The sequence below is a fragment of the Echiichthys vipera genome (assembly GCF_963691815.1).
Source record: "Echiichthys vipera genome assembly, chromosome: 7".
NCBI classification, from domain to species: domain Eukaryota; kingdom Metazoa; phylum Chordata; class Actinopteri; order Perciformes; family Trachinidae; genus Echiichthys; species Echiichthys vipera.
Genome location: NC_139832.1, coordinates 8,020,448 through 8,036,063, shown reverse-complemented (window position 1 = coordinate 8,036,063; position 15,616 = coordinate 8,020,448). Strand labels below are relative to the sequence as shown.

The 15,616-nt window shown below is 42.2% G+C and overlaps 1 protein-coding gene across 2 annotated transcripts in view; it reads right to left on the bottom strand.

Moving 5' to 3' along the window:
- Window positions 1–2,943: 2,943 nt before the first annotated feature.
- Window positions 2,944–15,616, bottom strand: part of banp (BTG3 associated nuclear protein) — a 37,532-nt gene continuing 24,859 nt past the window's right edge. For both annotated transcript variants that reach the window (XM_083917349.1, XM_083917350.1), the window contains exons 12-13: window positions 7,869–8,009; window positions 2,944–3,947 (exon numbers count right to left, since the gene is read on the bottom strand). In XM_083917349.1, coding sequence (XP_083773475.1) covers window positions 3,831–3,947; window positions 7,869–8,009 — 258 coding nt within the window. In that variant the 3' untranslated portion in view covers window positions 2,944–3,830. The remainder of the gene's footprint in view (window positions 3,948–7,868; window positions 8,010–15,616) is intronic.

Genomic DNA, 15,616 nt, shown 5'->3' with positions numbered 1-15,616 from the left:
AGTGTCAACTCACCTTCGACGCTCAAAAGGAGACGCGTTGACTCGAAGGTCCGAGCTGTCAACAGTTTGTTTTGAACGAACTCGTTGACCAGGAAGCACTTTGTGGAGCCGTTGCGTGGATGAGGTTGCACCCCTCCTCTCTCTCTCTCTCTCTCTCTCTCTCTCTCTCCTCACATCTGGTCCCTAAACTGAAGGAGTACCTCCCATCCCATCCCATCCCATCCGCGCAGCTCCACTCTGGACTCTGCGAACCCTCTCCTCTAAAAAGTGTTTGGACCATTTTTCACGAGTCATGAAATTCCCCCACGGTTGTTCTCGTTGCGTTGTCATTCGTGGGCTGTCTTTGAGGCTCCGGTTAAAAGAATAAAAAATGGATATTCTTCATCATAACCGCGGTTTTCCAGGTGACATAATGGCCAACATTCAGCGCGTGCACGGCTCTTCCAAAGCCTCGTGCTCGTTGACGCGGGGTTAAGTGCCGTCACTGTTAATACAAATGACGCGAGCCAGCGAGGGGAAGACATGCCATGCAGTATATACACAAATATGCATTAGTCATCGCAACAGACAGCCTAAAGAATACATATAAACATGCATTTGCACTGGTTTTATGAAGCTTTTGTTTATGTGGGGTCTGTATGCGTAACTTAAAACAGGCTTCTCTTAAAAGAAATAAAAAAGAAGATACTTTTTTAGTCAAATTCACTCAAGTCTCAGTCGTAAGGGGAGCTCCATATAAAAAATAATGTTTCTTGTTTTATAGATTTGAAAGAAATGCAGCTCTCAGTAAAGTATAAATTGAATTGTTAAGTATTCTTGGAATAATAAATCCTGATTTAGTGTGTGATGAAACTGTCCGTGCATGTTGGACTATTGGAAGACGCCTGTAGTTTTTATAATCAGTGGATTTCTTCTTCCCCCCGGATCACCCTGCTTTATTATTAGACTTAGATATTTAAATACGTACTCCTGCAAGAAGCAATATATCAGGTCGTACGCAAAGCAAAAACAAAAAAAAACAAGAAGGGATCATCAAAATCCTTTTAGCGTCTTGTCATCTTTTATTGAGCGGCCAAACAGACGGTTAAATTATTGACCACAGCTACAACTTTTGGACGTTCGACATCCAAAAAACTGACATCCAGCAGCCCTTTTCCATTTTACGATGCATGTTACCACAGCCATGTTGCTAAGCTTTCCCCGACTTGCTGCCATCTCATTTAAGAATAGAGCAACACATACATCCAGTATCCCCATCATTTAATGTCTGTAAACTCAAGTACTCTGTGCTCACATGCAACAGGAAACACAATGAAATGACAGATGTTTCTGAAGGCAACATTTGCATTCCTTGCTTGTGACCTTTAGGAATATTCAGCGAGTGAGAAAAACAAAATGTGTATAGACTGTGACACCACCGCTCTGGTGTAATCTGTCCGCTGGCATGAGACAGATAGAGCTTGGCTGTGGGGAGCTTTGTTTCCCCAAGATTAACAATTGCTGATTTATGATCCTGGAGACACATTCTGTTTGGATTTTTTTGCTCCAACAAATATGTTCACTCATCTTTACACATCCCGAGATAGCTCCTTCAGCCTTGTAAAGAGTCTGAGCGGGGGGAATTTTTTTGCAATTTGCAGCCAGGCGAGTTGCAGAGGTTAGTGCTTGCATGTTGAAGCAGATGCCAGCAGAGCTGCCGTCACTGCAGGAGAACACAGAGCTGCTGAGAGAAGGAAGGGAAAGATACACCGTCTGGTCTCTGTCCGTCACTCCACTCCTTCTCCTCAAACATGCAGTTGGCTTCCAAACAATCTCATCTCTCCATCTATCATTCATTTCTGTTTTTCAGCAGGTTATCTCAGAGGCAGCCAGAGAGAGGGTCCGTCGCCACGGTAACCGCTCTAGCTCCTGGATGAAGCCCAGGGTTGTAAAAGTGAAGAGCAAAAGGCTGTTACGAGCAGGGTCTGTTCCCTTCCAAGTCCAAGATTTAATGGAGGGGGTCACTGGGGGAGAGACAGTTGTCCAAGCCAACATTTTAACTCAGCTACATCAAGATTATTTTCAAGGGATGGACCAGCTTAGTGTATAATTTTAAAGGTGAGTAAATGGACTTTAAGAGAGTTTCCAAAGGAGAAAGAGGGAAAACACAAGTTGAGTGGGAGAAGAGGAATACGTAAGGGCCGGTGAGGGGAATGGACAAGATGAAGAGGCAGCGTAAAGGGAGTCAGAGACAGCAACAGCAGACTGAAAGGAAACAAGAGGAAGTTGCCAAGACTGTGGATGTTGTTTTATCAAGTTCATTTTGTCGCTGGTTCTTTCCCCACTCCAAAATACACCATTACATCACACTGAGCATGGGAAACTTCCCCAAACCAACACACAGCCTCGGAGTATCTCGTTTATCTCTTATTGCTGCCTGCAGAGATATTCATCATTCGCAAAGCATCACCCCAACACAACACAACAACACATTCTGCGTCTTTACTGACGGAAACACATAACCACTCAACGGGCTCAGAGTAGTTTTTCAAGAGACGTAATTACAGTTCAGACTCTGCGATAATGAGGCAAACATTAAAAAGTCTAAAAACCTTAATTTCAAAGCCTATTTGGTCAGGATTGCTGACAATACAGTGGCCTAATCCCATGGTTATTGAAGTTGACATGATACATATTTACTTCAAATATAGTAAATACATTAGCTCAACATGAAAAAAGACCTCAAAACCAAACCAGCATTTCACGCTCTCTTCAACTGTCTGGTTGTAATGGATGAAAGCAGAGTCATGTCCTGAAAATCTTTGAAGCCATTGTGAAGACCACGGGCGATGGAAATGAAGAGAAAACACAGAGAGAAACCAGAAATAAAACACACTTTTATGGCAACCACAAACATGTTTTATTCACATGAATGTATCTTTCACAGAGACAAAACTGCGGGGAACAAACAACTTCAAGGTTTCCCTAGTTCTCTACGAGCCACTTGTACTGTCTACCACTGGCACCATCTCCTCTATTTCATGGTCTTCTACCTCCAAAATGAAAGCTCCCCAAAACGTTCAGCATGGTACAATTAGATAAATCAAACAAACAAACAAACAAACAAACAAACAAAGCGGTGTGGCTAAAGCAATGTGAAAACAAGAAGAGTAACGGCAGGCAGGGCTCACAGCCGGGAGGCATAGTACAGACCGAATCATGGAGAGTGACAGGAGAGCAAACTAATCACAACAGAGAGAAGCTGTGCTCAGCTAAATCTACTTTCCACTGCAGTCCATCGTGACAAGTAATTTGGGGAAAAGGAGCACAGTACTGGTTGTTTGAGGTGGGATTCAGGGGTTTAACAAACCCTCATGGGGGTTTCGGGGTTAGCCGAGCAGCTTTACTCCAAATAACTCCACTATTTTCCAAAGTTGATGTAAACAAGCGTGTGTGATGATGAAGTGGCAGGGTGATGGTTGCATAAGCAGCATCCTTCCCTGGAAAGACAATAATCCCACTGTGTATTCTGCCGTGGGCCGGGTCCTTCTGGTGCTGAAAACACCAGATAGACCACAGCTGATGCCGGAACATGACGGTCTTTTTAAGTTCTCTGGACATTCCCACACTGACATCTGGTTGGAAATGAGGTGAGGAGTTTGCAGGGGAAAACAAAAAAAACAAACAAAAAAATGCTTCTTCCCTGATTCTTTATCAGTGACCTTCAGTATTTATAAAAAAAAGCTTGCTGACTTGATTGCTTGTCAGACTGTGTGCATTTGTCAACCTCTGAGACTTGTCAGGCCTGCTGGGAAGCAGAGTTCGGGGCGGTGTTGAACCAGATGGGGCTCTCAGGTGGCCACGGAGGTGACAATCTGCACCACTTCGCCGTTCTCTCTCTGGATGGCACCTTGGATGGCCTCTTTCACCTCCATGTCCGCCTGCAGGGCCGGGGCCAGCTCAGCAGCCTGGGACACATGAAAGAGAGGGGAGTGAAAAGGTGATAATTGGGAAGACTGAGAAATCTGATGTAGCATCCTGCCTGAGCTCATCAGTGTAACTAGAAAAGGCTGCGACACAAGTGTGTTTCCTGTGAACAGATGGAGACTAAACCATACCGCGGCCCCAGCCCGTGTCATTGTAGGAGACAAACAGTGAACGGACCAAAGATAGAAGGAGCAGAGGACTGACAAGAGAGATTAGAGAAGAGATATATCAGAGAGAAGAAAGGAGGAGACAGTTGGTGGAAGGGCAGAGAGTAAAGGCAGAGTGACAGGTGAAGAGAGACTTGACAAGTGATGAGATATTTGTATTTTAATGCTCTCTGACTGTCTCTAGGGTTGGTGTCAGACAGAGCGAGGTATTGTGTTTGTAAAAAACCTCAAAAGATGAGAGGTTCATGACTCAGTCCTGGATGATAACCACGAGGAGTGACTCACTCCTTCCTCAAATGCAAGCCAAAGGTTCCCTCAAACACACCTGCAGCATTTAATCCTCTCTCCAGCCCTGAATGCTGTCACTAGACAAAAGCACTGAATAGAGCACAGCTGTGCCACAGCAGCACACACAATGCAACAACACATGAGGCTGACACACTGTAACCACTGGCGGCAAAGAGGCCAAGTCAAACTCATATGGATCCATGTTTTTCACTTAGCATTTGAAACATTGGACATGTTGAACTGTCACAGTACAAGCCTTGTTTTCCATTTTGAAATACTCAAGGATAATGGAACCGGTGCTTTGAATTGTATGCTTGCATATTTGTGAGGAGTGTGGTCAAAGCAGGTTGCAAAATACAGCCACAAATTATCACCAACTCGCAGAAATGCCCTTTGAACTGCAAAAATATCCCAATGCGTGGTCCCCTACTTCATCTAGTTTGGGTAATGGAAACTATTAAATAAAGAGAGAGAAAAATGCAGAGATAAATAAATACAAAAGCCTAAGTAATTTTTCAAGAACTCGTATAAATGCTGCCATATGTTTGGAAACAGATGAGAGCAATTCTCTCCATTCGACACTTTTCAGGAAAGAGTGGAAAAAGAACAGAGCTAACCTTCCCCTGAACTTTGAACTGAGAGCCAGCAGTGTTTACACTTTAGGACATCAAAACCCAACTGTGATAACAACCCACCCTGTATCAGACAGGCCAAGCACCTACGCTTCCACGTAGGATACTTTACTAAATGGTCCTTTGCAATGTGTCTTTACAATGCAGGTTCAGTTTTTATTGGTCAATGTTTTGTCCTTATTTATGCATTACGTATTCTGTCTTGATAGATGTAGGTAGGGCCTTACTTTGTGAAGTTTTGTTTTTTTAAATGGAAAATCAAAAGAAGTGTAAGGATGTATCTATGTTCGTGGTGCTCACTGTCACACTGTATATTATGTTGGCACTGAAGTCTAATGAAAATCTGCTTTTGACAAGGTTAAATATTGTTTGAAAAATAAACACAACATTGTTAACAAGCAGTGTCATACTGTCATTGGCGTGTCCCTGCACCCTTACTGAACCCAAACTCACGAGAACAGAACACATGACTGATCAGACCTCTTCCTACTTTGTTGATTTCTGTCAAGATCTGTGTACGATCAAACATAAGGGGAGAAAATAGGCTCTTTTTAGACCTAGAGATCCATTCGAATACAACAGTTGAATAAACAAACAGTTTGATTGCTCGCTGCGCAAAGCAACATGGAGCACAGCCCTTGGAACACAGTGTATGAGGTGGCAATTATTTTGTATTTATGCTATCAGTTTGTGTATGATCCACACCCAAAACAATTAATCAATGAGATGCTTTAATCAGCTCTACACTCACAGGGGCAAGGAACCAATAACCTGGACAACTATGGACAACAAAGGGACAACAAGACGAGGTCTCACTGAGAGAGCAGCACTTTAGATAGAAAATCCCAAAACCTGGTGTGCGGCTGCAGAGATTTATATCAGGACGGGACCGGTATTTTACACAGCCGTAAATCATTTGAAGTTCTCTCTGTTTATACTATTACAACACAATAAGGACTCACATCAGGACTAGAGTGCACCCATTTGATCTTGGGACTTGATGGAAAGAAGCAGTTAGTTTGAAAATGCGATATTCAACATATTTGGGGAAAACAAAACGCAGTGAAACAATGGAAAAAGTGTGGTTCTTTTATATTCCTCACAGAGTTAAAGTGACCACTTCAAAGGCCACTGCGCCGTGTGCATGAACACCATCCTGATTCCACATGTGGCTGTTGCTCAAAAAGCGCAATCAAGGGATTTTAGGCATATCTACTAATTACTACTCTCGTCCTTGTAACACTCCAACCATTCCACTTTATTATGTTAAATTACTGTTTGTCCAAACACCCGTCATAATGACTGAAAGCTGAGTGTATTTGGTTTCAGCAAAATTATTACAACAGAGGAAAAGCAGACCCATTGTACCTGCAAGTAGTTTGGCTAAATTGCAGAAATTACACTCGTATATCAATTTCATCATTACAGTAATTACGAATGAAATATCACAAGATATATTCTGCCTAATTATGCAGCTGATCAAACCACTATAGCACAAAAGAAGGCAGGTGTCAGCCCCAACAACTAGAAACTCTGGCTGCTAGTTAGCTCCTGATTTCTCAATAGAAAGGAAAGACAAGAAGAAACAACAAAAAAAAAAAAGGGAAATAAGGGAAGAAGACAGTTATGGATTCCTAAAATTGGGAAAAAATATAATTAAGGACACAAAAGATTAGCTCGGTTTTAATTTTAGGTGAATTGAGCTAAATTATTCAGTATCAATGTCATTTAAAAACTCATTAAAAAGAGCAGCAGCAGCTTTAAAGAGAATGTATTTTTCACTTTACCACCAGTTCTGCCATGATTTATGAAACTGGGTGACATTTTTTAGAATTAATTATTCACACATATTTTCAAGCCAGACATTGCGGCACTATTCTTCAGTGTTTTGAGGCTTTGAGACTTGCACAGTGAGCGATTGTTCCTATTGGGAAAATGGGCGACAGGCAATGTGAGATGACTGAGGTGACACTGAGGCATTTCCAACACTGTGATGGACATGGTATTCTCCGGCTTCGGTCATCATCTGTACAAACAATCAGTAACTCTGTTGAAAACAAATTATGGTTCAGTTAAAATTATCAAAAGGCACAAAAGTGTTTCCGTGACTTTAAACAAACTATGAGTTGCAATGAGCACTGCAGAAAAAGAGAACTTTAATCACAGAGCTTCACCAAGGGTTCAGTTCCCTGTTTCACTACAGACAGGCTGATGCTTGACGCTGAGCTACTATGTAGGATCGTTTTTTTTAATCATATATCACAAATCATTTCTTTATGACTTGAGGTGGTGTGTGTTCTTGTTGTTTAGCTTTAATTGTTATTTTAAGACTCGTGTACTGTGTATAAAAAAGGGAGTAGTGAGGAACAAAGCTGAAATATTTTTTAACTGATGGGTTCTGGCTGATTTTATGTAGACATGTAGAGTTTAGACTTCCTGGTTAGGACTGAAAGCAGACTGTACATTTTAGTTTATCTCTGTTTCTTCTACACATCAAAGTACTTCAATAAGCAAAAATCTGGGGATTTGTATCTGGCCAAGCACTGAGTATGCAGCGCAGATTAATGGCATCACTGAAGGACGGATTCCTGATACCGCAGTGTGTAGCGCAGATTGAAGAACAGTTATTTATCATTGATTGCTTAGAAAACAAACACATCTGTAGTTGGAGTGATTGAGATTAGTATCCGCGTCTGTTTCCCCTCAAACAATAGATGTATACTTCAGCACTTGGAATGCTACCCAGTCACAAACAATCTGTGGATCTGTGTACACGTGTATGACAGCGTGGAAGGGGTTGTGTTTGTTGTTTTACCTGTACGGCAGCTGCGTGATCTGCCACGGGGGCTAGTTGGACATACTGCACTTGGATGTCAGGGGGGAGGGGGGAGCCCTCGACTGCTGTTGCCCCGCCATCAGCTGACGCCACCGCTATGAGCTGAGCCCCACGAAGTACCTAGGACAGACAAGGAGGGAGAGGACAAAAAGAAGAGTCAACCATGACTGACATTTCAAATCCGTCCTCAAAATATTCATCAGTCAATTCATCTGCTCACATTTCCACAAAATAGATCTGAATGAACCCCCCCTCATCTGATTCATCAAGCTGAATTAAAAAAAACAACAATCAGGGTGTAATGATCTGCAGTACACACTGTTGGAAACATTAAACAAATCCTCTTTTATGTCCTGTCTGATGTATATGTGTTTTTTTAATTTATTATAGCTTGTACAGTGTGCACACGCAGAGTGTCACAAAAACACACCAAATTACTTTGCAGCAAGGAAAGAGTCAATCGGCAGTATGTCAGTGACGGAAATAAACATTTAAGCCCTGCTGTTCTCACTGCTTCTCATACTGCCCCCTGTTTATACATTGAGTTGGAGAGGAACTTTATGGTCCATTCAATTCAATTGTATTTTTACAAGTTTTGTTTTCCTAGGCTCCATAACCTAATATGCTAGTTAGGAATCACTTTTATTTGGGTTCATTTAATTCAAGTCATATTTAGACCAAGAAGTGAAAGAAATTGGCAGAGAATGGAGAGTAAGACGTCGCAGGGGGATCTTAATCTCCAACAGCGTTGAAAGTCAGCCAGGCGATATTAGAGCTCTGTGGTTTTCACTTACTCATTACAGAGCAGCGCAGTGCAGCTGGAGTGTTGCTGGGTATTCTTATAGTATTCCTATAGATAGACTAGAACCACAAACACACGGGGCATCGTGTTTGTGTGCGTGTATGTGTGTGTGTGTGTGTGTGTGTGTGTGTCCTCGAACATGTGTATACACACAAACATGCTCTTGGATTAGCAGAGCACTGCTGTTGATTCAACAGACACACAAATTAACATGGAATCATCCTGTCAACACAGACAGAGAAACAGACCCAGGGTGGTAAATGTTCAATCAGCTCTGTGCTTGTGCATGTTCATTTTAATCAGGCAGAGGTTAGAGACCAAACCAATACCCTCCAGTGTGGTCCAGTGCTTTCCAATTTCACGATTCTCAGAGGGAGAGGGGTGTTACTGATTTGAAATAAAAGGCATTCCAGCATGAGCTGACAGCATGGTCGCATTTACATTTTCCCCAGTTTCATGGCTTTGGACTGAACACAAGCCTCCTTCAGTCTCTCCTGTCTGGCAGGTTTCAGATGTATGTTGTCTTTGTGTGCTTTCTCTGCGATGTTATGTCTCTGTCTCCAGCTTAGTCCTCTTCCAGCTGCACATCGTACCGGGACTGGCTCAACAGACATTAAAAATTTAAGGGAAAATATGCAAGCCTGCAGAAAAACCCAAACCTCACAAACCTCAATTACAGATGATATTTGTTGCCCCCTAACCCTTCCAATCCCAGAGTCCCACATTGCATCCCAACCCCCAGTCCAACCTTTGCTTTGAAGTTCTGAGTAAGTGACGGGCCCCCCCTCAACCCGCGGACATGCATCGTCATCTAAGAAACTTTGCCAGTTTCACCGCAAAATCTGCTGCCTCATCACCATAATGTGCCAGGCCCAGCCGGCCCGATGGAAGCTATTAGTCTAAGAAGTCTGCCTGACTCACCCGACCAGACAACCGGGACGCTTCAAGCGCAGACATCGATCGAGGCTGAAAGAGCTAGACTCTAAAGCACAATACTGTCAGAGCTGGGTCACATGAATCACTGTGTTAGAGGACCCATAAAACAATCCTAATCATTAGGAGCATTTGCCTGGATGGGTTGTGGTACCTGTGGTAAACAAATATCCGACCTGGCTTGATATTTTGGGAAATATGCGTATTCACAGAGGGTTAGAAGAGAAGATCAATACCACTGTTATGTCTTTCCAATAAATATGAAACTGGAGCCAGCAGCCAGTTAGCTTAGCTTTTCAAATAAGACTGGGAGCAGGCAGAAACATCTTGCTTGGCTCTTTCTAAGCTAAGCTAACCTTCACCTGGCAACAATGAATGAGCATATATTTCTCAAAATGTCAAAACTATTCCTGTGAATACACATACTTTAAGTAGCATTCCAGAGGTTAAATCCATGAAATTGATGCCCAATCAGTCAGCTCATCGACAGCAGTGAGAACCCAAATTTATTAACAGCTGTCAAGTGTTTCTTCATGGTAGATATCTATAGAGATCCATCCATATCCCCACACTTCATCACACTGTTCTGTTATTAGGAATCAAACACAGCTCCTGCCAAGTGTACATCTGTCAGTTGTATGGACGTGAATGTGTATGTATGTCTGTGTGTGTGTGTGTGTGTGTGTGTGTGTGTGTGTGTGTGTGTGTGTGTGTGTGCGCGCAAATCAAGCACGATCATGTGTCTGCACTCTAAGTGTATAATTAATGCATTTCAAGAGATTCTGTGTTTGATACTTGAGATCGTAAACACTTGTCTCACTCAATTAGAGTCTCAGCCTCCATTTGAGACCAGTTTGCATTCTCAGCTGTGAGGGGCAGCACACAGAGGCTCACAAAAGCATTTCCAGAGTTGGAACGGTGTGTGAGATCTCTGCAGCGATTACACAGGAACTTCTCGGCTCCACATCCTGTCCCATGACTCACTTTGTCAGAGCAACTCCTCTCCACGATTTGGGTGTAATGCTGTCATGCTTGGCTTTAAAGCATGACTCAGTAGAAAACAATCAAAAGCCCATTCTACGCTCAAGACATGGACATCCACTTCATGGAAGATGCCAAGAAAGTGTACTCAGAGGATAGATTTGTCTTTAAGTACATTTTGTTCCCCCATAACCATAAATTAAAGATTTGTGTCTATAATAAACACAAGATTGGAAATTAATATAAAATACCATTAAGGAACATTACGTGATGCTGTGAGTACTGATGATAATTACTCCTCATTCAGCTAATTGGACATAATCATCATTAAGCTGTTTGGCAATGATGGAAAAACAAAAATATTCACAAAAACGTTATCAAGGAAATGTTTCATGTGTTTTTAAGTTACTCTGCTTGAACAAATCAAGATTGTTAGGAAAAACTAAAACATTATAGAACAAGGTGAGGAAGGTTTGAGGGGGCTTTCTTGGAGCAGACAAGTCCCCCGACACTGAGATAACTTTACGATCTTGCCTTGATTGCCTAACTACCTCAGTCTTCAACTAAGAGTGGGGATGACTCACTTAAAATGCAGCCCAATATATTACTTTTGACGTAGTGGGCTCAATCTGTCAGAGAGCAGAACATAAGTGCATCGGTTACTGTTGACCTCAAAGTTTTAGGGATTGGGGCCCTTAAATAATCAACATTGGCTGACTGGCCACCCCCATGCTGAGGATCCAAAGAGCAGAGCAGACAGGCAGGATTAAAGGGCTATGGTACTGCAGTAGTGCATTACTTGAGAGAAGAGTGTCAAGAGCATCTTAAATTCTCTGCAGGCTTTGCTAGCTGCCATGGCCTTGAGAAAAAAGGGAAAGAAAAAAGTAAATATTTTGCTGATGCTGTAATGCTCTCAGTAATGGATCCAGGACACCAAGGAAACAGCAATGGAAGAGCGAAGATACAAAAAGTGAACAACAGCAGCTTAATGCAAAAAACACTCATGATTGCAAGACAAAGACTATAACCAACTGGGTAAACAAGGCTTTGTTAGCCAGCACCTCATCAGTGCCTGTCTGAGGAGTTAAACATGTACCTTTTCTCCGTTCATGTAATATGAAACCAGTTCAATTTAAATACAGGGGGCTTTAAGGAAATATGAGTTGTTTAGAAAAACAACAATGCCTCAGAATGTCCATCTTTATCCCTAGTAACCGTCTCAGAGTAATGCATCAATTAAAAAAAGATGCTTCCAAAATGCACACAACACACAGACTGGCATCCCGCAGTTTTGATGAACATGTCCTAAACATATTAGTTTAACTCTTGCAACAGTTAACAGCACCCAGCACCCAGCACAGTGGGGGTTGCTATGGGAACAGTACTGATCAGCAATACCTACAGTAGTTTCAAAGTTTGACACGGCATTAGAGACTCCTCTGCTCTGGGTGGTTGTTATAGGTCGAGCGCAATGGAATCTTTCAGATGTCATAAGGAGCAGACAGAGAGGGCTCCAGGAGCATGCAGGGAGAAGAAGGTGGAGGTTGAGCTACTTGACTTTCTCACAGATCGTCAGTCGCATTGTGCTGTCAGGAAATAGTGACAGTTTATTATAATACTTATTTTTCATAGAAAGTTACAGACTTCAGCTTTAAGTTAAGTTGTTTTTTTGCATTGAACCAGACTGGATAATGTTAACTTAACTGACATTATGTTCTGGCTAATGTTAGCTGATGTTAGCTAATGTGAGCTAATATGAGCTAATGTCAGCTAATGTCAGCTATCATGTAACGTTCTAGGCTCTATGTGAAAAACAACAGGTTGCCATAGATGTACGGTAAAGCCAGAGGCTCATAGCAGTCGTGCTCTCACATTGTGTACGAATATGAAAGGTGATTCACTGTTCTTCCATGCTGGTCGGCATTTTTCTTCGTCATTTAATGGCAGACTAGAACATCTGAAGGTGTATTTGCTGCCTCTCAGGTCCAGAAGAATGGCATCCAGCATTTTGGCATCAAGTTGGTAGAGAAGTATCATTTCTTGTAACATGCCTCACGTGTACTGAACTTTGTGCTAGCTTGTGTTAAGTTGCTGGCATCAATTCCCTGGCTCACAGGAAGTCTCAGTTTAACTCAGCTGTGAATCGGACAACACCATGAGTCAGCCACTTAATGTGCATGTGTGTGTTTGTGTTTGAGTATGTTTTTTATTTTAAAAGATTCAGCTTCACCCACGCTGTAATCAAAGTACACTGGAATCCCCCATAACACGAAAACATAAGTGCATAACCGTTTTCTTCCTGTGCTCTACGAAAAGAAGACAGCCGCACAAATCTGCTCCCTATCATTCCCAAAGGAATAACTCCTCTTCTTTCAGATCTGATGAAAAAAAGAAAAAAAAAAACAGGGAAATGAAAAAAGAAACATTTGGACTTTGGAGTGGCTGGAACTTCCTCTCAGCTTCACAGCCGCCAACAACATCTGCAACTGCCAACAGTGGACAGATGTCCAAGCAGGAACACTAGCTCCGGGTGGGTAGGTGGGGTAGAGGGAGTGGGGATAATGTCTGGCTGTGACTTGGCTATAAAGATGCCCATAGACACAGCGGTGTGCCGAGTGATTGTTTAGTGGAGACTGGGAAAATGAACACACTGGCCTAAATATGTCTTACTGCAGGCATTAACTCTTGGTTACATATGCCTTTTATTTTACCTCTGAGTCTGAGGACTATTGTGATTTCAGCTGTGTCTCAGTTCACAATATGATTGAATAGACAACAGAGGTCTTGTGATGCAAATAAAAAATGTCAGAAGTTGAAATCGAAGCCAAAGAGTATCATGCTTTGTTCCTCTATGATTTGAGAATTCTCTCACTTATTTGCAGTCATATGTTCAGACTTTTGACATGTGATTTTACCACGCATAACTGATATATAGCTGGGATCGGCTCCAGTCCCCCCCTCCCGCGACCCTGATAGGGACAAGCAGTTAAAGATGGATGGATGGATGGATGGATGGATGGATGGATGGATAACTGATATATCCATCTCCTGTCCACACTATTTTTTTTTGTGTGTTTGAAATGCATCCGTGTTATGAATCTTTGTGTCTTGCAGGACCCCTGACCTTGTAACCTGGCCCACTGCTTCCCATCTCCACCCACACACTGACACAGTTTCTACACCAGAGCTCAACACCTGCATCCAATCAAACCCTCCCTTGCATCCTTTGCTCCACAACTCCCACCAGCACACTGGGAGTCAGATTCAGACAGGGCTCAGAGAGGTTTTATGACAAAACCAGCTTGACTTGAATTCTGATCCAGAACCAGCAAATCAAAAGGGGAACGATGACAAAAATAACTGCCGCACGCAAGAGTCGGGGCCCCTCAAAAACAAAAAAGAAGGAAATTCCATTGAAGCGTCTCTCTGTTCTCTTGCACAAATCCAAACTAGGCCTGGCTAATTGATGGAGGCGTTTTTACAACGTCGGTAAATTTCATGATTTAAGATGATGACTTTATCGTGTTTCCCATTATCCTGTTTAATTCGAAAGATTCAAGAGATTACATACACAAGTTGTAAAACTCAACTAACAAAATATCACACTACACAAAGTACCAAGACATATAATCTAGTAATGAGACATAATGGCACAATGAAGGCCAAGACAATTTTAATTTTAATGTAATTTTTCTGACACAACTGCAGTGATACATCTTATTCAGTTTTTAGATCTGGCACTGTCCTCATCCAAAACAAATGGAGATGCTCTGGAGACTAGATTTTAAGACTAAACATGTCAAAATGACCACCCAAACATCTCTCTTAGAGAGGACTCAGTGGGTCTTGTAATCAGTACCTTTGACACACTGCAGCCAAGAATCCAACAGTTGTACTTTAAGTCTCAGATCTGCTTTGGCAGACATCTGTCATTTTACATCAGCATGAAGCAAACTGGAGCCTTTAACTTACTGAGAAATCAAATCATATACAATAACCTTCACTGCTGCCTGTAAACTTGCCAGTAATGGTAAAAACGGAAAGAAAAGGAACCTTTCAGAGGACTCTATCAAGTAACAACCCTTCTCTACCATCTGGCTTGTGCTTTCTCTGGCATAATTATTTGACAGTCACAATAATGTCCAGAATGGCCACAAAAAATGTAGTTGGAATTTTAAGAAACATCTTTATTTGCCTTTATGCAGGCTGTTCATAGGCTTAGTTTAGAGTATAGTTTATACCTCATAAGTGTTATTGTTTCCCCACTGCTAGTCAGGCTGCTTTTTTTCCAAACCCTCTACAGCGCCTTTCACACATGCACTGCAAGCCTGAAATTATCCGGCGGGGCTGTATATGTGAACACAAATATCTGATTCAGGCAGACCCTGCCAGCTCCCTAGAAATTGAATGGGGCGTCTTAATGACATTTATATCTTTTGCCAGCTGACAGCGGAGCAAAACAAACCTTGGACCGTGAAGAAGACTGGTGATTTACACAAAGACCAGGCTCCCTTGGTGAAGTGTAATTCTCGCCATGTCCTGCCCCTGTACGTTCTACCCAGGCACCCCCCCCCCCCCCCCTTGCCTAAACCAAACAGAGTATTTCTAGTAAGTGAGAACATATCTGAGAATCTCCGGTCATATGCTGCATGTGTGAAAGAGAATCGCCAGACCCAATTCTCCTGACATTGTCTGGGGTTAGTTTGTGAAAACTGCTTACTTTGCATCCATTTCACATTTTTGTGGTGTGTGTGTGCAGATAAAAAAAAAAATCATCTGACAGAAATCCGAATATGCCATTTCCATGCCAGGAGTCACTGGAAAGACTGATGAGTAATCCAGCTCTGTTGATCAAATTACGCTTGTTCTGATTGTGACGAATATCCTGATAAAGCTGTTCACATAAAGTATAACTGTAACCAGGTTAGAATTAACCTCAGTTCTACACGACACGAACTATTGCTGTAAGAATTGCCGTCCCCGTCAGCATTCTGTTGAAGTTGAAACTGAT